Genomic DNA, 22,437 nt, shown 5'->3' with positions numbered 1-22,437 from the left:
GACTGCTGCGGGTGCTCGGCGCCGAGCCTGGGGCTGCAGGCGCTGGCTGAGGAGTGCTTACATTAGCTCGGGCTGTTATTTACCTTGCGTGGCTATTGGAGCCGAGCTCGGGGGGAAAAGAATAGTAGCCACTCAAAAACTAAGCTTGCTGTAGTGTCTCCCAGTCTGTTAATGGCTTGGGCCCTTGACTGGTGTTTGGGTATTGGCAGAGCGACGGCTTCTTCGGGGGAGCTTTCCAGAATTAGGAAAGCCATCTGGCTTTTGAGCTCTTAGGGAGTCGCTTGTCCTTGTCTTTTGCTGAGGAGTTGTTGCTAAGCTGCTCGTGATTTGTATTGCTGTGTTAGGCTGAGATCTGTCATAACCAACACAGTGTTGTGCTGTGGCCTGTGCAAGAACACAAGAAATCATAGAACTACAGAATCATTAAGGTTGGAAAAGCCCTCCAAGATCATCTGGTCCAACTATCACCCTACTGCCGCTGCCTACATCCCTAATGCATCCTCTTGCTATGAAAAGCATCATTTCTAAGAACCAAGCTGGAGCGGGCTGACCCGAGTGTGCAGTGGTGTTCCCCTGCTCGCTCCTTTGATGAGAGCAGCGAGTCACAGCATCCCCCTGTGATGGGAAAATGAATATGAAAAATTGAAAAAAATGAATATGAAAAAATGAAATTCCTAAGGAGGTTAACTACCTTAGAGCTAAAGGGCTTATTTTCTTGTTGCTGTGGTCAGGGAGAGAGGCACACAGGCTGTTCAAATAATTGTTGTAGTTCTTTTGTTCTCAAAGTTTAATGTCAGGAATGCTAGCAGCTTCTCTTTGAGGTGGGGATGCAGAACTGGGCTGGACGTGGTGAGAGCTGGGTGTCCTGGGGTACCTCGTCTCCAACGTGGAGCTGCAGTGAGAAAGAAATCTACTGTCAGCCCTTGAGAAAGGCTTTTACTTGAAGCTGTACTTGGTTTTAGTGAAACTTCTGTCCCTTTTCTGCAAAATTAAACTTGTTTTTTTTCTAAAAAGGGCTCAGAAGAGGCTCCTATCTGAGTGCGAAAAGCCAGGAGAGAGCTATTCTTGTGGTGACTCGAGCCCAGGAGGGGAAATAGCAGAGGTCTCGCAGCAAAACCGTCTGTCCATTCCTGCAGCCCCCTTTGCGCAGGACAGGGAAGCAAACATCCGGGTTGTCTGCATCCAAACCACCAAGTATTTGCAGCTGACTCATGACTGCGTGCGAACCGAGCCCTTCCCTTTTTTATTTCATTTCATTTTTTACTGAGCCAGATCTCCAAGTGCTTGCTTCCAATTTTGTAGATTTTAAAAATCTGATTTTGCAGCGCAACATCTTTGGAGGCCTGAAGGATGCCCTTCGGGTGCCAGTCACTCAGGCTCGTCCAGCGAGAGCAGGTCAGGATGCAGGTACGAGGGGGACGAGGCTTGGCCTGACCCCACTGCTGCTGTTTGGGTTCTCCTCTGCAGCAGCTGTGTTTAAAGGAGAGACCCCCGGGTGACGCCGGTACCACGGAGGATGCACCGACACTGAGCAGTCGCCGTGTGTCCGACTGGGTGTCCTGCTGCACCAGCAAGGGGCCATGGTGAATTTTGGGTCATCTATTGCTTCTCTTCTTCACTGACCTCTCCAACACCGCTTCTCTGCACACACGAAGCCCTGCACAGGGCGGCCGCGGTGTCCTTAGCAGGAAACCTCTGCCCATGGGCAAGTGCTAATGAGAGCTTTTATCAAGTGGAGCATCTGAGGCTGGCAGGCCATCTCTGAGACAGGGATTAGGTTTTTTAGAAACTTGCTGGTGGGATCTCAAAGCTTTCACTTCACCGTAGGGCCCCCTTGAACTTCTGCTGCTCTTAAACTACCTGATGGGGTTTGCATTTATGAAAGCGGCGAGTTTGTGGTAGTAAAACTCAGTAACATCCCAATTGCTTCTGATAATTAAGATTATTTTTTAAGATACGCATCCTGAGTTTGTGGCTGTCCAGTTCAGAAGTGGGAATTTTAAGAGGCTCATCAAGTAGTCGTTATTCTTCTATAGTTCAGTGTCCCTAAGACTTCTTGTGGTAATGCACTAAAACAACAGCCTGGTTAATTATTAGTGCGTTGCAGTGGGGGCCCTGAAGAATCCCAGTATTTATGGAGCTGCTGCCAATGCCAGATGAAGTCACTCCGATTATCCTCGCCAGCTGTTTGTTTTGTTGAACCACAGCAATTTCTCCAAGTTACTGAAGTTGATGTCATTGGAAGCGATGTGACATTTTTGCACACATATAGAATAAGTGTTAAAAAATGCTCCAGAAGAGCTTTTCCAGTCGTGTCTGGGAGCTGGCTGGGGAGTTGAGTTAAACTGGCTTGATGGAACTTAATCCATAAAGCAAATGAGTCATCAGGCATAAATGGCTTTACCATAAATGTCAAACAAATTCGTACTGGTCATGACAGTTAGCACTTACATCTGTTCGGTGGAGCAAAAAAAAAAAAAAAAAAGAAGCCTCACAATTCACAATCGTTTTCATAAATGCGCTGTTCTGCCTCTGCCTCTTCCCAGGAAGTTCTAGGAATAAAGGTCAACTTTTGATTTATTTGCCTTTTTTTTAAAAGTAGCTCTTCTGGCGGATGAAATATGGGTTATCTTCAGACAAAAGAAGAGATTTTTTATAGGAGTAATAAGTGGTCAAGCGATGCAGGTCTCAGACCCCAGCGTGCCCGGACGGGCTTTTTTGGGCATCTGTGTCCAGAGGTGACCCGGGTGTGTGCGGTTACCCCACCGTGTGCCGGGGGGGGGTTGGAGTTTGCTAGGCTCGTGATTTCTTACAAAGCGATGCCAATGCATTACTGACTTGCTCCCCAGCTGAGATACCTCTTTATTTGAAACCTAGATAAGTTGGCAGGTAAAATCTTCGAACCACGCGGTGTCACGGTAAGCCCTCTCCTCTGCAAAGGCCTCGTGGAAAATCTGCGGCTGCTGCAGGGGTGGCGTGGGGGGGGGGTGAGTTAATGGTATCTTCGTTATCGCTGCTCTTGCTGAGAAAAGCAGATGCTGAAATAGGGAGGAGAGAGGCCGGGGTGCTTTGTGTAACCATAACAGTGAAACAAATAGACCTGTGGCGTGGAGCGGGGCTGGCCGTGCCGCTGTCAGCCCGCGGTGGGGCTGGGGGCAGCTATCTCTCGGCGAAATTTATTAGCGGCAGCACACTTGAAAGGACACAAAAGGCTCGCAAACCTCCCAGCACGGCTTGCTCCATTTAAAGTCGGCTTTTTAAATCAAAGAAATGGGGCTCTCGACAGCGGAGCTTTGTGCATCTTTTGTGCAGTTCAGATAGTGGGGCTTTTTATTACAGGCTAAATTAGCCCATTTTATTGTTTTGCACTGAGGGATGAGGTCAGTTGACGGGGAATTTTGCTAACAAGGTTTCACTCCTGTCTGCTTTTTACGAGTGTTAACAGGGACGCCCACCAGCGCCGTGCACTTGCTGTTAATGAAACCAAGAGGAAGGGTCTGGCAGCCCCTGAGCTCTCCTCCTTCCCCCAGCACTGAGCTGCTCGACCCACGGCAGGGCACTGAGCTCGGATGCTCCCTGGGGCTCTCATTCCTCCAAATTCTGGTGCCCTGGTTTTCCTTCTGGTTTTGCGTGCTGGAACAAGAGAAGGATGGGCTTTGCCGTGCAGGGTGATGGGGTTTGGAAAGGAAGTGGGAGAAATAGGAAGCATGTTGAGGGATGCTCGTGGAGCGTGGTGAGCTCTGAAGGAGCTGTCTGATGCAGCTCACGCCTTCTCCTGGCACCCTTTGCAAGCCAGATTTATTCAGATAAGCACTGACTTTAAGCTCCCAACCCGGAGCTAGCAGGAGGCATTGTTCTTCCTCCCCTGCTTGCTGGGCCGCTGCCATCCCTTGGTGTGTTGGGCTGGGTGAGTTTGGGGTGTCTGCTGAGGCTCCAAAGCCTGACCGTGGAGGTGCTGGGACTTGCAGTGCCGTCCTTCTGTGTACTCAGAGGAGCCGCCGGTGCCTTGAGCTGCCAGAGGACGCGCTGCTCCTGTTCTGCTGCTGGGAAGCAGGGCAGGATTGAGCCAGGATTTCTTCCCATGCATAGCTCAGGAGCTGCCGTCAGCTGAGACTAAAAGCGAACTCGGCTTTAGCAAATTCTCTCCTGCTTAATCTTCTGCACTGTGTTTATCCAACGTGCCTTTCTTTGCTTTATCTGTTCCTGGTGAATACACCAGTTTAGTTCTGGTCGCTTATAGGATACAGGCTATCAGTTCTCCTTGAGGTGTAAATCCAAGCTTATCAGGAAGAAAAAGCTTTCAGGCTTCCTTCCTTGCCTCTCGGAGACAAGCACTGAGTCTGCTTCTGCGGCTGTTTTATTTCAGCTTATCCCAACAGCACCAGACACTCCACGCGACCTCATGCAAACGGGGGAGCTTTGCCTGACTGAGAAGGGCGTAAATGGTTTAACTTGGTCCTCAGCGAGGGCAGGGGTGGTTGTTGGGGTCCTGCGCTCAGAAATAGCAGATGCAAGGACGTTCACATCATGAGCATCAAGCAAATCGTCTTGCCCAGGTTGGGCATCCTCCTCTGGAGGTACATCCGAAGGGGCAGGCTGCTCTGTTGCTCTGAGCCACCTGGGGAGGCTGGGATGATGTTACGTGGGGTGAGGAACCCCGACCCTCCAGCAGGTCACCCTGCAGGTGGTGGCCGGAGCTGGCTGGAAATGGGAGATGTTCTGTGAGACAAAAGCATATTTTCCATTTTCCTGGTCCTGCATCCCCCTTTTTTGTGGTCACGCTGGAAAAAAAAGCCAAAGCAACAATGACAGAACTGAACTCCATGGAATTACTTTAAAAAAAATAATCTTTTTTTTTAAATGGTAATTGAAAACCACTTTGCAGACATCTCTGTTAATTTTCTAAAGGTTATTCGGAGGAAGCAATGACTAAAAAGCTTAAACCACGGCTGAATTTTAGGATAACTTGCATAGCATTTTAGAGCTTCTGCAGAGGTGGACGCTCTTGCAAACTTGCTTTCCTTGCGGATCGCTGCCAGAAATGCAAGCAGCACTTTTCTGGTGAGGTCCGATGGTGGTGTTCAGGTGACACCGTGCCACTGGGGGGCTGTCCCCCACCGCAGGCCAGCACCTGGAACAAGCGCAGCTTGCGTGCGCGAAGGCAGCCCTGGTCTCGTGCTTCAAAAACATCCTTTGGTTTTCCACGGGGCTCTGAGACGTTCTGGCCAGGCTCCGGTCTGAGCTTCTGGTTCCTATTACGTGCCCGAGTTGTCCTCTCAGTTCTGCTGTCATGCTCCTTTTTTTTTATCGTTAGCGATATTTTTCTATTATTAAGCCAGGCTTATCCCCCTAATTAAAGCATCAGCTCTAAAAATCCAAGTAGCAAGGTCTTTTCTTATGTAACCATCTACTGAATAAACTGCGTTTTTGGTGTTGTGGATAAACAGTAGGGTGATTTTTTTAGGGAACTAAAGAGCAATTACCACTCTGACCTTTGGGCTTTGGCTGTGCCGGGTTTGCTGCGCCGGCCTGGCGTCTGGGGAGCTTGCAGTGCACCTGGCTCTCAGTCAGTCTCTGCAAACTCCCTCTGCTTTTATTTTATTTTTTTTTCCGATTATCAGGTGTACTTCTGATCTTTCTGCATCTGCCACTGCTGCAGGTGGAAAATTGAGGCGAGACGGGAGTTAGAGCGAGGAGCTGGTCTCTTTTATGAGGCAAGGTGATGGGGTGGGAAAAACAGGAGTGTTGAGGCTAACGAGCAGCTGGGAAGCAGCCCAGCACCGGGGCTTTTCCTTTTTGTTCCTCCGTGGTGTTTTATCCCCTCACCTGCGGCGTGGGGCTGCTGGCTCTGTGCACACCCTGACGCTGCTTTGCCTCCCCGCAGGGCGACATCCAGCAGCTCCTGATCGTGGCGGACCCCCGAGCAGCCCACGATTACTGCGAGCACTACAGCCCCGACTGCGACACCGCCATCCCCGACTCGCCCCAGTCCCAGGACCCCAACCAGGACGAATACGTGAGTGGAGGGGCACGTCGGGTGGGGAGACCCCTGGGGGAGATGAGGATGGGGTTGGGGATGGGGATGCTCTGGGGGCAGCAGCATCAGGCTCCACGCCGTGGTTGTGGACACACTCAGCTCCTTCATCCCGTTTGCCTTTTCTGCAGCTCCAGCATAAGGCAGCGGCCCAGACAGAGCTTTGTTTTTAGGATCCGCCACTCCTGGCCTCTGCCTGCTTGGCTCTTGCCCCCAGGAGTTTCCCTTCCTTTCTGCACTCCTCCCGTTTCCAGCAATGAATAGTCGCTTTGAGCTCAAAGCTCGCAGCAGAGAGAGCCTGAGCTGACTCCGAAGCACCGACCTTCCCAGGCAGGTCGAATCCTGTCCAAAACACGCACCTGTTCCTAAATTCCAATTTTTACCGTTAAACTTGAGAAGAGATTAAGCACTTTTTTATTAGTACTTTCTTGAAACAGGTGGCAAGGGCAGGAGAAGTATTTTTTTTTTTGCCTGTGCATTTGCCATTTGAATTTCATTTTGGCAGAAATGTTCCCAGCTGATCTGTAATGATTTCTCCTGTACATGCTGCTGTGCTAGCTAGTTTTTTTCTACAGTCAGATTTATTTCTTTATGAAAAGAAATGGAAAGAAAACAACAAAAAACAAACAAGCAAACAACAAAAAAACAACTGATGGTGTGCCTCTATTTCTGCTGCTCAATCGGAAATGCCTGGACGTGGCTGATTTCCAGGAGACCATCACCTGAATTTTACACTTTTAGGAGAGGTCTTGAGCCCAGCTCACAGCAATTAAAGTGTCTGGCACCCTCAGCTGCTTCTCAGTTCCTTGGCTGCTGCTTCTGCCCCATTTGTAGGTGCTCATGTGCACGCTCTCTTTCAGCTGGTCTGGGGTCTGCAGGCTCCTGCCACATCCCCACCAAGCTGCGATGCCATCGCCCTGCTCCAGCTTGGGTTTAGGTTAAAAATCTGCTCTGGGGAGCAGCACAAGGCTTGCAGCAGCGTGGGGCAGAGCACGGCAGCGAAGTGCTGTAACTGTGCCGCCAGTGCTTCTGGAGAAACAAAAAAGCAAAATAAAATAGACTCTATGGTCAAAATATATGGCAGTAGGAAAAAAAAATCTCTTCTTTTTGAGCCAGCAATGCAACAAGAGCTGGCTTGTCGTAAGGCCCTGTGTAAGGATAACTCTTCTGTGTGCTGGCGTCTGCTGCCAGCAAGAGCGATGGACTGGCAAAGAGATTTGCCATGCCCGGCTATAACCACACGTTTGGTTTGTATTTCATTTTGAAGAATGACTGACGCCTTGTGGAAAACCCTGAAAATATCTTGGTTTTGAAGCCCTTCCGCCTGCGGGTCACGGCAGATAGGAAATCACACGCACACCGTTAGTGCAATCAGAGGAGTGAAAATAGCAGCCCTGCTTCTCTGAGTGTGTGTTCATCCCCCTCTGCGTGTCTGAGATGTGACCCAAGAGGGCTCAGCAATTGGACATATAATAAAAAATCACTTTTTGTTCGATTATGCTATCAAGGGTGACTAGATTCCAGCAAGGTGGCTTCAATTCTCTCTAAGGCAGAACATGCCCCGTGGCTCGCATTGTTGGGAACCTGAAATCACAGCAATTGTCGAAGCAATCAGCCCAAAGGCAGGCCCTTGGTGAAGGTGTTGCAGAAGCTGATGAACAAGAGGAAGGGAAAGATGGTGCCGTGCTAATCTGCACCACGGCATGGCCCACTGATGTGAAATAAAACCTAGAAAGGGTTGGCAGGAGCGTGCTGGGGGCCACCAGCTTATTTTCTGCTTCGTGTTTTCTCTTTGCAGTACACCGATGGGGAGGGAGAAGGTGACACCTACTACTACGAGTACCCTTACTACGAAGACGTTGATGAAGCTGTAAAGCCTGAGGCACCCACCACCAAACCTGCCCCCCCCGAAGTGGCTGCTGGAGAGCGACCTGAGACCAAGCAGGTACTGACGCGAGGTCCTGGCAATGGGGTGGTTGGTTAAAAAAAAAAAAAAAACACCTTCATCGAGCCATGAGCTGGGGGGTGGAGGATGGTGCAGAACACCCGCTCTGTTTCTCTGGTTCTGGCATTTTAGCTGTGTTTCTCCAACAGGACTATCCCGCCCCCACACCGTCACCCGACACAGGGAACCCCACGGGGCGGACGAAAGGGGACGCTGCGGTGGACGACCCCCTCGTGGACGAGTACAACTACGAGACCATCAACGAGGAGTACTTCACGCCTCTCCCGTACGAAGATGTCAACTACAACGAAGAAGTAGACCCCGAGGGTGGACTCACCGAAAACGCCGTGGAAGCTGAGCTCCCCACGAGTACCGTCGTCACCTACAACGAGACCGATGTAATTTTAATGAATGCTTTTCCTTCCGCTATGTTTTTTTATTACTTCTGATATCTCATAGCCCTGAGCAAAGGAGATGTGATAATCCGTATGGTAAATCTCTAGGTGGCTTGGGCAGCTGTTGGAAGAAGACGTTTCATAAGAGATACTCTTACTCGAGATATTTCAGGGTGTGGAATACAGATATTTAGGATTTGATTGAGGACTGTTATCCTGGAAAAATCTGCTCTGGATTTTAAACTATTACATTTGTCCACAGATAGACCTCTATTTTGAGTACAGATCTACTAAAAATGAGATCAGTCTGGATCTTAGAGCTGATATTCTCTGGAGTAATTGCATGTTTAGTTACTTAATATGCTTCAACTGAAATATGCCGCACTTGAGACCATTCTACCCTTAAGTCTTGCCCAGTTTTTGTTTTTATGTAGGAGTTCAGGTAGTCCAACGTTGGTCTCATCCTCAGATGATCCAGGAGCATCAGCAAGGGGCATCAATAGTGGGATGGTGTTTCTGGGGGGATTTGTTAGGACCTGGCAGAATTTTGTGGTTCCTCCTTGAGTGGAGAGGAATGGGACTGCAGCACTCGAGACTTTCTGGGAGGTGCTGGAGGGTGGCAAAAGAGGCCAAAATAACTGGAGCTGGACCCAAAAACTCGAATTCAGAGGTGTTGGAGGGAAAATGTCTGGAAGAGCCAAGCAGCTGGAGCACAGCAGGAGGCGAGGGCTGGTAGGGTGATGGGATCGGGCCCAGCAGCTGGGGATGGAGCTGCCAAGGAGGAGGCAGCCGGGCAGCCCGAAGCGATACGCAGAAACAGAAAACGCTCCAGCATGTCTGAGGGAAGTGAGCACCAACCTGAGGGAACCAGCGGATGGGAAACTTTTTTTCTGTTTCCTGACAAACGGCCAGAAATCTCTGGCCGAGCTTGAACTTTCTAATAAAGAAGAATTGAAGATTGGATAGGGTGACCTTAAAAAAAAATGAAGGAGGAAATAAGAGGCTCAAGGGCCACGTTAGCACTTTTTCCTTTAGGAAAAGGAAATCGAAGAGAAGGATAGTTCAGGGAAACCCACTGCAAAGCTTTCTTTTGTGAAAACTGAGCCTGCTCTCAGCAAAGCAGCTTGCAGGTGTGGGCGTGCGAGATGTCTCGTCCCCAGATCTGGTCCCCAGAAACTCCAGAAGGGACTGCATGTGAAAGGGGAAGGCTGCAGGGGTGGGAGGCTGCTCCAGTTCACCCAGTTGCTCCACTGAATCGCTCGGTGATGAGCAGAGGAAGGGGGACAGCTTGTGCGGCTGAGGGAGACTTCCACGCACCGAGGCAAAGGCTCCCCAAAAGTGGCAGCCTGAGGCGCAAGGATCCCAGCGGAGGATGTGGGTTTCAGGTTCACGCCTTGATGTGGAAGGTAAGGGCCCCACCTGCAGTTGTGAACTCTCGAGGAGACAGGAACAGAACCCTTTAACCCAGCGGCCGAGCAAGCTGCCTGCGAGCAGCGTGGAAGTGGGGGTGTCTGGCGCTGGAGTTCACCTGTTTTGGGAAGATAGCAATTCCTCCATCTCAATTTATAAGGCGACTCAGTCTTACACAAGAGGACCTTTCAGGGGGTGATGTGTGAAGTTTTGGAGGCAGGTGCAGTCTATTAACTTTTCCCGGGCTTGAGCTTCATTATGGCTGATAACTCCGTGATAAATGCCAGTGAGCAGTTCTGAGATTTAGTAGGCAATACTCCCATGAACAAAAGGAGCAGGGGACAGATATATTTCGTTCATTGCCCGCTATTCATCAAGCAGTTTACTTTGCTTGTCTAGATGCATATACCAACGGCTTCCTATCTGCATCGCGTTCTTAAAAGGGAAGGCTAAAAGGTGATTTACAAGAAGCTGTTATCAGCAAAGAATCGTAGTGTTGTGCATGATGATTTTTTGACCTCTTGTTTTTTTTTGGGCTGTGTTCTCATTGTAAAGGAGATTATTATTTTTTTTTTTCCAAAGCACCTGCGTATCTCAGCATAGAGAACTTTCCTTCTGCTCTGCACAGTTATTCAGAATATTACCTCTTTCCATGCAAATTGATTTGGGGATATCAGAGTATCAAAACGGACTTTTTTGATGTTAATGTCAGGAAATGCAATTTGAAAAAAGCTTGCTGTATTATCTCTAAAAGCTTTATAGAAAGATAAACAGGTTTTGAGGTTTCAAAGTGCAAACCCAGATAAAAGATTTTTAACAGGATAAGAGGTGTGATAGCACTAGATCCATTTGCATGGTACAAAGGAAAAATAATGCTCATTTTTCCAAGTTTTCTAAGCAAGAGTCACTATCGGGTTGTTTAAAAAAAAAAAATCCATAAACATAAGCTGCAAATTTCTGCTATGTCAAAAAATTAATCTAGAAGCAACTCAAGTCTATCAGTGATGCTATCAAATACCATTTCCAAAAGTGTTTAGATGCTACTTAGGAAATGTGTCAAACTTGATAAAAGAACCTGCAGCCAGTTTTTAGCCTTGCCCAGACTTTGGATTGAGAATTGTGACCAAGGTTTTTGTGTTAAATGTTGGCAAAGAAATTTGCTTTTAAAGTTTTCTGCTCTATACCATGAATGGACAATTCACTAATGTTAGAATCGGGCAAAATCAGTTTCCAAATGGCTCTGAGAAGCTGGCAATGATATCGAAAGAAGAGGGAGAGAAAAGCAGGGTATTAAGAGGGCATTATTTTGTAGCAGGACCAGGCCCGTGAAATTCTGTGGTGCTCTTTTGGATTTTACCTCTGTCCCCAGTTTTTCAATGCTCTGATCCAAGAGAATATGAGACAGGATGATTTGTCATGAATTTTTCCCTGCTAATTAAATGATAAAGTGGGCAGGGCTTGGAAGTGATATGAAAGAGCCTAAATCTTTGTGTGTTTGCCTTAGCACCAGGCTTATTCTTTAAATCCTCTTGCATTTAGGTACAGATGCTTGTGCTTGTGGATTCTGAGCAGTTTGGGCACAGAAACGAGGTCTGGAAGTGGTGGTGGCATTTAAGTAGTTCTGAATTCACAGCAGTGAGGAGATGATTTCTCTGGGAAGCACTGGAAATAATTCAATTTATGAACCATTTTGGTCATTACCTGGATGGGAAAGAAACAAAATGATTATCGGCACATGTTCTTCTTTATGGTGCTCTTCAAACTGAAGGGTGCCAGAGACAGTTGCCTGCAAGGCTACAGAAAGGGCAAGGAGATGGACATAAGCAAGGAAATTCTGCTTTTTATTATATATCCTTGTTTATAGACCATAGTATCTGTTGCTGTGAAGATTCAGACAGGATTTAGGGATTAATGAATCAGATTTGTAAAAATTTCTGCTACCGCTCTTTGGAAAAGCACAACTGACTTGGATCCCAGACAAAACAAACAGGAGGTTTTTGTATAAGCAAGCTTGGATTTTTCCACATTTCCTCCCGTAATTGGATTCTCATAATGACACGTTGCATTTTTGACATGACTTTTTAGAATGAGACTGGATGTGATTTTTTTTTTTTTTTGGTGCTTAATAATCCAGCGACTCCAATATTCAGGCTGAGAGAGATGAGCAGGGCCTGGAGTTGGAAACTTTGGTTCCATGTTTCTTCAAGCTTCTTGGAGCATGTTGGGTTGTCCTGGCGTGAGCTCTTGCTGTGCTGCTTTGCTGCCCTCGCTCAGGCTGTTACACCCAGTGTTATGTCTGGGATTGATGGAGAAATCCCAGGGAAGGCCAGGGTACACATCAATGTGAAGATCCTGCCGTTGGAGAAGACTCTCGCAGGTCACTGGAGACCTTAAAACTCCAGATTTGAACTTTCTGGCTTTTTATTTGCAGCTATTATTATAAAGCTGCTTCACTTCCCCAAACTCACTGTCTACCCTTAGGTTTTCAGCATGTGCATCCTATAGAAGTTTACATCCTGATGTGTTCCTCCTCTTGCTTTCAGAACCCTCAAGAAGGAGACGACCTGGATAAAGATTTCACCGAGGAAACGATAAAAGAATACGATGGAAATTACTACAACTACTACGACAGAACCGTGTCTCCTGATATCGGGCCGGGGATGCCTGCGAACCAGGATACCATCTACGAAGGGGTGAGAGTGCTTCTTCCATCGGATGTAAACTTAGTTCAAAATGTTTTTATTTAATGTTATTGAACGTTCCCACGATGATAGCATAGAGGTGAGCACTGCAAAAGGCAGTGGTCCTATCCCGCTTGGGTTCATCCACCTCGATGCATGTGCTTGCTGCACAAGAAATAGCTCCATGTCCTGGTTGGGTGGAGGTGTCCCATTTCTGCCCTACAAAAACCCGCAGTCCTCTGGTGGCAGAAGCTGCCTCAATATCCCCAGGTCCTGCGTGGGGCCGTGTTGGTGGTGTGAGCGATGTTCTCATCAACTTTTTGCCTTTCTTCTTCTGTCCTGTGCTGCAGATCGGGGGCCCGCGGGGTGAGAAAGGACAGAAGGGGGAGCCTGCAATTATTGAGCCGGTAAGATCGATCTCTGTTCTTTTTTTTTTTTTTTTTTTTCCCAAGGAAAAAGGCATAAAGGGTGTGCTCTGTATTCTGCTGCGTAGCTGGGAGGAAAACTTCCCATGAAAGAATTACTTGGTTCATTTTAATATAAAATCCTGTAATCATTTTTTTTTTCTGTAATTTCACAAAGCAGCCTAAATTAGGAAGGAAGTGCAAAATTTCCCATGACATCTCTCATTCGCTGTAACAACCCAGGCCATGTAAAATGGAAGTGCCAGGCAGAGGCCGTCCCCAGCTCTGTGGGATTTTGAGGACCTCTGCAGCTGGTGGCCAGGTCCCATCCTGACCTGAACCTGCAGCTCGGGGCCGCCTTTAATGGTGCAACTAATGGGGTCGGCTCTGTGGAAATAAAAGGGTTCCCACTGCACATCAGGGTGGGAGCTGAGCAGCAAGGCTTGCTCCTCCATCTGTTCCTGGCTCCCCCCAGCCTTGCACTTCCAGAGGAGCCCTGTACTGTCCCAGGAGGGAAACTCAGTGCTTTCCTTCTTTACAATTCTGCCCTGGCCCACTCCCGAGGTGGTTTTTTCTTTCTGAAGAGCAATAAAAACTGCCCACGCCCTTTGCAGTCTGCAGAAAATGTGGGTTTCCAAGCGAGCATCCCTCTGTAGGTGTGCATGGAGCTGGGGGCTCCGCAGTCCCCAGCCCTGCTCGTGCTGGGACAGCCACTTGTGGCTCAGTTTGGGCAGTTAATGTCTGTCTGCCCCTTGCTGGGTGCCAAGGTGCCCCTGGGCTTTTTGCATCCCTGCAGTCACCCCATCAGCAGCGTCCCCGAAGGGCCAAGCACAGGCTCGCTGCACACCAGCAGCTCAATTAACCTAATTTCCCTTGGCAGAGGGCCAGTGTGGCGCCCAGCGTGGCAGCAGCACTTCCCATTGCCCCCAGCCCCTCATTTTCCTTTGTATTTTTCCTCCCTTTCCTTCTTGAGGAGACTTTGCCGGTGCCGGTGGGGCGATGGAGGAGCCGGGGGGGCAGCAGCAGGGCTCTGCAAGCCTCCCCACCTGCTTGATAAAAGCATTTCCGAGCCTTCCTTCCTCCGTTTCCCTTCTGGGTCCTGCTCTCAGGCTGCAAACAAAGGGCAGGGAGCGAGCGATGCACTGAACAGTGGCATGGGGAGGGAGGGGGGCGAGCAGAAAGACGCGGGGAAAACGGCTTCAGCAGCCTGCCCTCGGCCAGAACCAATCCGAAACGCTACAGAGCGAACAAAATAGTTAAGTTTAATCATCCAGAAAGAATTTGGCCGCCTTTGCTATTTCAAAACACTGGAGCCACGTATAGCTTTTGCCAGAAAGTAAACAGGACCAAATGCTGCCTCGTTCCTCTCCGCTCGGTTCCTCCTCAGCAGAGAGAAATTCGCATTCGCCGTGCTCTTTATCTCGGTTTTGATCGGGGCTGCAGCAGAACGGGGAAATAAAAACCAAGCAGGGAAGGCGGGTTCTGCTGAATTTTCTCAGCTTTTCCTTCACGCCGCCCGGCCCTCAATCCTTGCTCGGTGCTGACGCTCGCTGGAGGCAGCAGGGCAGCACAGGCGTGGGGTGAGGATGGTCCTGCTTGGGGGCACGGGGATGTTGGGACCCCCCCCGTGTCCCAGCTATGGGGTGCCCTGCCCTGCCTGGCGGGTCCCAGCTCCTCCTCGTGTTTCTGCCCCTCGTGTTGCTGAGCCCGTTGTGTAAACAGCAGAGATCCCTTGCCGAGGAGACTCTCCAGATGTCCCTAAAGCTAGGGCTCAACGTAAACCAACAGATAAATACGGGGAGATGCCAAGGATGTTTGCGTTGTGAATTGGCTCGTTAGCCCAGACCCCTCCGTGCCGGGGAGCCGTGGGAAGCAGAGCCCTGGTGCTGTGCGTGCTCAGGCTGTGGTGATGCTGGCACCCAGCAGCCCCCAAAAAAGTCCTTGGGGGGGGGGGGGGACAGAGGTGGGCTGTGGCTCTCAGCACCGGACTGGAGACACTTATTAGCCTGGTGAAGGGGAAGGGTTGGCATTGGTTTCATTTTCGGAGCCTGCCACACCAAAATGTGCCGTCGTTGGTCTCGGTGTCACCAGGGACGGGCCTAGGGGTGCCCCTGTGGGTTTGCTGGGAGCTCCGGGGTTTTCTGAGCAACATCCTCGCTGGGGACTGAAAAGGAGCTGGTGCTTAGCAGATGTCATTCCTTGGGGGGGGCCTTCTGTATCGGCATAGCTTGCTGCATCTTACTAGCCCACAACAGCAAACAGCTGACTTAGCGAGGGTTGAGGCAGTGTTGTGTAAGGTTTCCCCCTAATTTACACCCGAAAGAGAGCTGTGGCTCCGTGGCAGTCAGTGACACTGCTCTCAGAACGGGTTCAGGGCAAAGGCCGTGGGCTGTTCTCTTTACCCGTGGAGAACGATGCAGGTGCTAGTAGCACATTTTCCCAAACGCACCCAAATGAAGCGGAAAGCAGATTTAAACGACATGGTAACGGAGAGTATGGGTGCGGGGAAGGACAGAAAATAGCGCTGGCCCTGCATTAACGGTGCCGAAACAGCGCTAGTGGAAGCAAGGCTGGTTCCTGACAGCATGCTTGGTCTAATTTTTGCTCCTCTGGGGTTAGACACTGTGGCTTTGGGGGCAGGCCTGGGTTTTCTCCTCCCCATTTCAGACTCATTCAGCTCAGCCCCGTCTGCTGCCGCGGGCTCAGCCGACGCTTTTAGCACCGGAGCCCAGCCAAGGGTGGCCCAAGACCAAACACTTGCTTCCCCCGAGGCGAGCCCGTGGGGGTCTGCAGGCTTTCGTGGGCTGCTCGCATCCCCTGGGAGCGATGTCCCCAGGTCCACAGGGGAGCTGGCAAGGGCTGAAAGGGCCGTGGCTCGAGCGAGGTGCCCGCTGGGTGCATGGTCCCCGGTCCCGAGATAAAAGGGCAGCGCTGGCTGTGGGGCTCTTCCCAGCACAGCGTCCTGATGCCTGCTGGAAAACGTTTGCCTGGCTTATTGGGAGGTTTCTTTCCTGCCTCTTACATACCGATGAGGGGGAAAATAAAAAAAAAAAAAAAAAAAGAAAAAAAAAGTCTCAATTCTACTGAGCGCATGATAGATCTGATTTAAAGTTATGACAAAATATTTAGATTAAAAGGAATGAAATAACATTATTCTACCATTTTGCCCACACAGTGATTTCCTAGGTACACAGAGTAAATCACGGTGTGCAGCCTGCTAGGAAAAGTAATTTCAGAAAAAAAAAAAAAAAAAAAGCACCTTGCAGTTTGATTATTAACTTTTTTTTTTTTTTAAAGCTGCTTGTGCTTAGAGACAGCTTCTTCCTGACAATGAGCCCTTCTCCCAGTGCAGCAGAGCTGAGGTTTGCACGTGCCCCGGGTTTGCCTGCCCTTGAGCTAAGGGTGAAGGGTTTTGGTATGGGAGGTGACCCTGTGCTGTGGTAAGGCTTGGTGCTGGGGGAAAGCCATGCCCTGGGTGATCTAGATAAATGGTATTTGGCTTTTCGATGGGCAGGTGGTGTCACTGAGAGAGAATGGGAACTGCTCGGCTTCTGGGGTGCCCGGACCCAGCAGCAAGACATGAAATACTTAAGGACAGACAAAGCATTGGGTTTGCAGCCCTGATGTTGAGGTGACTTTGAGGATGCGCCCTGCTAATCACTGTGTTTTTTCCTCCCTCTCGTTTAGGGAATGCTTGTGGAGGGCCCCCCTGGTCCCGAAGGCCCAGCAGTAAGTGGCACTTTTGTTTACACCTCACTGGAGGGTGCGTGTGGCTCCGCGGTGCGGGACGTGTGCGTTGCAGGGAGCTGATGCCCGCGGAGGGCTCAGCACCCATCTGTGTCCGGGATGCATCGCTTCCATGTGCCATGCATGTGTACAGAGCGCTTTGGAGTCTATTTCCTGGAGCAAAAATAAACAGAAAGCTCTATTTCTTTTCCTGCGCTTTCTATGAATGTTACAAATAATGCGCATTTTCGTTCAGTGGCTTTTTTTTTTTTTCTATCCTAGGGCCTTCCAGGACCTCCAGGACCAACTGGACCCGTGGGCCTTATGGGAGACCCTGGGGAGAGAGTGAGTACCCCCCATTCTTCTTCTCTTTGAAGCCTTTTGTCATTTTTTTGTGTTCAAAGCGGGACCGCGGTGCGTCATTGGAACCCTAAATTCTGCTGGTTGCACGAGGCGTTTGATAGCACTCCCCCTCTGAGTCCTTGGTCTTAACGCCTCAGAGCTGGGTGAAGAGGATGTCAGCCCTAAAAGATGCTTGTGCCAGGGTAAAGAGCAGACCTTTGCATCCACGGACAAATGGCTGGGGACTAGCCACACTAGTGAGCTGCATTAAACAATTTTCTCCGGGTTAGAACCAAGAACAAGGCTGACAAACCCTCCGATCTCTGCCTGCACCCTTTGGCGTGTTGCTGCTCATTAAAGCATGGGAGCTGGGCACTGGGAAAACAGGATGAGCCAATGCACAAAACAGCCATGAGCACAGTAAATTGGAGTTCACTGTGATTCTGAATCCTCTTTTCAGCTGGTGGTGCGAGTCCTGAGGCAGAGGGGTTGGTTTTGGTTGCATCCAGCACAGCCCCTGGGGGTCACACCACCGTCCCGCTGTGTTTTTCACCCCTATTTTGGGGGCTGCTGAACTCAAGCCTCAGCTCAGCAAGAGGTGTATAAGCATTAGGCAGGCAGGGAAAGCCTGGATTGTCCTCACTGAGCAAAACCAGCTGTAATGGGGCCAGGCAGTTGCACCAAGGCCAGTGTCCAGGACCACGTCAGGCTCAAGGGCTGCTGCTGGGAGCAATTTTAGCGGGTGCTAGAAGTTCACCTAAAAATAAAAGCAGCCCTAAGGACAGGGCTCTTTGTGGCCTGAGGCATAGAGTCCCAGTGCCCAAAAGGCCAAAAAGCATGCCTACAGATGGCTCTTTGAAGGCAGGCTGGCTGGAGATCCATTTTTCCAGCCTTTCTCTGGGAAAGCGCGGGCGGGAGGAGAGCAGCAGTGATGCTGATTGCAGGAGATGTGCCTGGATGCACTGCGTCCCGCAGCTGTCAGTGCTGTCACCCGGTGAATGCAGAATGCCTCGGCGATGGAGGGAGCACTTATCAGCAAACACTCCCCAATCTGATGGCCAGGGCCTCAGCAGCTTTTCCCGGCAGATAACGCAGCAGGGTCTGACACACCACGGTGTCCTCTGCTGTTTTAGCAGCTGCTTTCTGGGTGGGGAATTGTCCTATCTGTCCCCAGGCTCCAGCAGGGAAAGGACAGGGGGACCCAGACCCTTTGCATCTGCAGGGTTTCCTGCTCTGCTGGCAGAATTTCTTGGATTTTGTTGGATCCTGTCTGTACAGGGTGGGAGAAGCTGCTCAGGCTCAAATGGGAATGTCCATGCAGACGAGGGTGCTGTGCTGTTCTGGTGCACATCTCAACACAGCAAATTGCTGTGACTCCTGTTAAGGATTCGTGTTGTAGCATTGCTGTTTATCTATTTTCCATTTTATTTTCTATTTCAATTGCGTAACCTAAGACCCAGAATGAACACGAGGGAGAATTTGCTCCATTGCAGAGAATCAGAACGAGATTTCTGTGCTACAAAGGAGCTCAGCGTAGCTTTGTTTTTAATGCTTAAGCGATGCTGGAGGTTTGCATGGCTGCCTCTGCAGTAACTATCAGGTCTGCATCAAATCCTCTGGGTTTTATTCCTCCTTAACCCTGCAGGCAGGCAGCACCATTGGCAGGCACTCTGGAAATGGCTGAGCACACTTCCACGCTAGGATGGGATGAACCACAATGTGAAAACTCCAGCTAGACCAGCTAAATGTTCTTCCCTAAATCCTCTGTAGCGGGGCTCTCTGCATTAAGCAGGCGCTGAGCTGGTTTTCACCAGTCTCTCCTACCCTCAGCTTTTAAAGTCCACCTGTGGTCTCTTGCAGAAAAGGCTTGGGGTCACTCTGGAACAACACTCCTGGGTCTCTTTTCAGCCCCATGTCCCCCTGAGCTGTTGTCCTCCCCAGCACCGCCCTTGCACCCTGAGGACATGTCTTGCAAAATGCAAGTGTTGAGAGAAATAAAACCACTGCTGGCCTGTGCTGGAAGGTGCCTGGTGTGGTTTTCAGGTGTACTTGAGGAGATTGCTTAGGCGTTGGGGTAGTGTGCAGTGACCCTGGCTTGGGCCCCGTATTTTTAATTAAGGCTCCTGGTTGCCTTGCTGGTCCCGGGGGCCTTGGCTACAGCTCGCTGGCTGCCATGCTGCTGCAACCCCCCGGAGCCCTTCTGTAAAGACCCCCGCTTCATTTACACTCCTGGTGTATTTTATTGTTGGTTTTTTTTGATGGAACAGTAATAACATTTCTTGTGGTTGTGACATGATTGAGAACGAGAGGCCCTGCCTGAGCTCCATCGATCGGTGTCTGCGAGCTCAGAAAGTCAATACGCAGCCACGAGCCCGCGGCTGGGCACCAGGGCCACCGCTCCGAGCTTTGCTTAACCCTCGAGCCACCACGGATCTGAGCCTTCCTGCAGTGCCCTGGCAGGGCTCTGCATCCTTCGGTGTTGGAGTTTGTAGGGGACCATCCACAGTTCAGCAGGGCAAGGTCCCAGCAGTGTTTTGCAGCACAAATCTTGCGGCAGCCTAGGATTAGTCAGCACAGCTGTGTGGCTCCATCAGGCCCTTGGTGTAGTCTTTGTTTGCCCTCATGTTCAGCCTCCATGGGTCCAGCTTGCTCTTCTGCTCCCCTTGATGCTCTTCCCCTGCTCCTAACAATTATTTGCGTGCCAGGATGGGTGCTGACCCTGATGAGGAGGGAGGTAGTGCTTCTGCCGCTTGTCCACACAGATGTTTGCTGGCCAGGCTCCTCCTGAATGGCCGTGCAAAGCCAACCAGCAGCAGACACGCTGTCCCTGATGTTGTCGTTACACACCCTGAAATTAAAGGCTTAATTTGCATTCTAGCCCAGACAGCACATCCTGCTTTTACAGTGTCCAGAACAGAATGTAATCCAACATATTGTGCATGGAGAAGTGATGAACTCGCAGAGCCAGGAACTGAAAGTGTATTAAAACACTCTTTTCAATTAGAGCAGCTCCTCTTTAATTTGTTTATTATTAACCCTGTGCATAGCTCATGAATTTACATGGCACTTATATGTGTACAGTGAGGAACATTTCTTATGCCTGCATCTGATAAAGACTTACTTGCAATCAGGCAGGTGCACCGAATTAATATACGAACAATGTTCAGCTATGTTAATATTGGCCAACACTCGTTTAGCTCTGTTTTATTCATCATGTCAGTTTGTTCATTTATCCCAGTTACTTTACAAAGCAAAGAGGAGCTTGCATCACCAGCAAAGCTGCAGAGCAGCCTGTTTGTGGGAGGTAGCAGAGGGCTGATCGGGGGGTTTCTTTCAAGCAGTGGGAAGAAAGAAATATGGCACTTAGGAGGCCAGAGAGCTGTTTCGTGGGTACTCCAGAATGGAATGAAGAAAAGGGGAGATGTTTATTTATTTTTTTATTTTAAACAAGATGGTCTGTAGCATTATAACAAATCTCAGCCTGGTCGCTGACCCCATTGTGTGTTGGGAAATAAATGTGGGTGCCTTGGTGCTGCTGGGCTTCTGAGCAGCCTCCCTCCAGCTCTGAGCAAAAGCTGGTCTCAAAGCCCTCGTTACATTTTCCAAGCTCATGCAGTCCTAATGTCTCCATGGCCTTATTTCCACTGAGAATAGTTTTTCATCTCAGGAGTTTAATAGGATCCCTAAAATCCTTCCTGCGGTTCTGAAAGGCTTGAAGCTTTCAGGGTACCCTTTCTTCCATCAGGTTGCAAGCGGTGCCTTACACAGAAAACCCGAAACGCTGTGAGAAAGATCTTTTCTCACGCAATTCTCTGGCTAGGGTAGAAAAAAAATCCTTGACTTAAAGCTCAAAACTGTGGGCTAGTGGGTGGGTCTGTGTGCCTGCTGCTGGGCACCGTTCTCAACACCCACCGTGTGTCTGTCCATCACTGTCTCCTATGTGATGATCACGAGAACTAACACAGATGTGAGTTTAAACGTTCCCTTGAAATATGGCATTAGCGTTTGTGCTCAGCGTGGCATCTTGGAGCGCTGCACCAAATGAAAGTTGAAGTTCCCATCCTTGGTTGCTGTATATCAGCAGATCTCTATTTACATAATGAGAGTGACACAGATTTACACCAACGGAGGGTCTGGCGCGCTGCATTTCTTGAAGGCATTCAGAGGTTTCTGCAAACCAGCCTCAGTTTAAATTTCCAAAGTGCTTTGTGGTTTTGATTTTTCCTCCGTACCGCTGCCCCCCCTACTGCGCCACCCCACAAGGAAAAGACCTCACGCACCCAACCTGAAACAAAACGAGGCGTTTATGGAGAAAAACATCCCACCAACGTTTGCCGGGCAGAGTACACAACAAGAGATAAACAAGCTCATTCCCGATCCGTCATACGGGGGACCAGAGCTAAAGGAGAGGAGAGAGAGAGGGAGGAAAGTTTATTATACAAGATGAGCCTGGCCTAAATTATTTATCGTGCTGCTGGTGCAGCAGATGGGGCTGCCCTCTGCACCTCGTCAGCAGAGCCAGGGACTCCGGTGTCGGCCAGACTAAGTAAACACCGGGAATGTAACATCATGAGCTTGTCTTGAAAAATGGATGGGCTGGCATGTCGCGCAGCCTTCCTTCGGCGCTGAGGGAGCTGTTGGGTGGTTTCGATGATAAATCACGGGCTGCAGCGCTGGCTGCGGCGGCGCTGGGAGCGGCGTTGTTATTCCGGGCCGGTTGCAGTGCGGAGCTGGGCGCCTGGCCCGCGGCACCGCGCCGCCCTGTGATTGTGGTGCAGGGCAGCGGAGCAGCCCGGCGGGGTGGGGTGACGGTGGCCGTCGTTCCCCAAGGCTGGGCTCTAATTTAGGGCTGGGAACTTTGGCTCGACTGCTTTGGGTTCCTTTTTAAGAGGGAGACGACGAAGGAGATGTTAGGTTAAACGAGGCAGAGAGGGAAGGGGAGGGAGCAAAAAGATGTGAGGTGAAGCCAAGTCCGGTGCACCTGCAGAAACAGGGAGCTGCCCGGCTGAGATGAGATGTGGGGGAAGAAAACATCACTTCTGGGATGGCCTGAGACCCTCAGCCCAAACCAAGGCAGGTCTGAAGGATGTTTTTAGATGCCCCATTTGTAGAAATAGACCCAACGAGCACCCAGATCTGAATGCAAGACAGTGGGGCAATGGTAACACTTCAGCTACTTTTTTTAAATGCTCTGCTTTAGGGACTTTGTACCCTTTTGTCTTTCCCTCCTCCCTCTCCCAGCTTCACCCACCTTGGTTTGCGTTGTGTGGTGAGCATGCATCTTCTCAGGACAAGGCCTGGCTCTTCTGTGTCCATGCAGCGAGTCCATAAGCATCTGGGATCGTGGCAGGATTTTATTTTCCCTTTTGTTTGGTGTCTGTATAGGCTTGAGAGCTTCAGACAAATGGGAGAGAATAAGAACTGACGGGGATGTTTATCATTGCCCTTCTAAGAGCTTTGGTCCTCCACAGATGACTTTATTGTTGGCATTTACTGACCA

The 22,437-nt window shown here is 49.9% G+C and overlaps 1 protein-coding gene across 2 annotated transcripts in view; it reads left to right on the top strand.

Annotated features, from left to right (window-relative positions):
* Positions 1-22,437, top strand: part of COL5A1 (collagen type V alpha 1 chain) — a 150,866-nt gene that overhangs the window by 60,671 nt on the left and 67,758 nt on the right. For both annotated transcript variants that reach the window (XM_048053347.2, XM_048053343.2), the window contains exons 5-11: positions 5,885-6,016; positions 7,833-7,979; positions 8,129-8,377; positions 12,328-12,477; positions 12,816-12,872; positions 16,557-16,598; positions 16,878-16,940. In XM_048053347.2, coding sequence (XP_047909304.2) covers positions 5,885-6,016; positions 7,833-7,979; positions 8,129-8,377; positions 12,328-12,477; positions 12,816-12,872; positions 16,557-16,598; positions 16,878-16,940 — 840 coding nt within the window. The remainder of the gene's footprint in view (positions 1-5,884; positions 6,017-7,832; positions 7,980-8,128; positions 8,378-12,327; positions 12,478-12,815; positions 12,873-16,556; positions 16,599-16,877; positions 16,941-22,437) is intronic.

This window comes from Anser cygnoides, chromosome 20 (genome assembly GCF_040182565.1).
Source record: "Anser cygnoides isolate HZ-2024a breed goose chromosome 20, Taihu_goose_T2T_genome, whole genome shotgun sequence".
Taxonomy (NCBI): Eukaryota; Metazoa; Chordata; class Aves; order Anseriformes; family Anatidae; genus Anser; species Anser cygnoides.
This window is presented reverse-complemented; position numbering and strand designations above follow the sequence as displayed.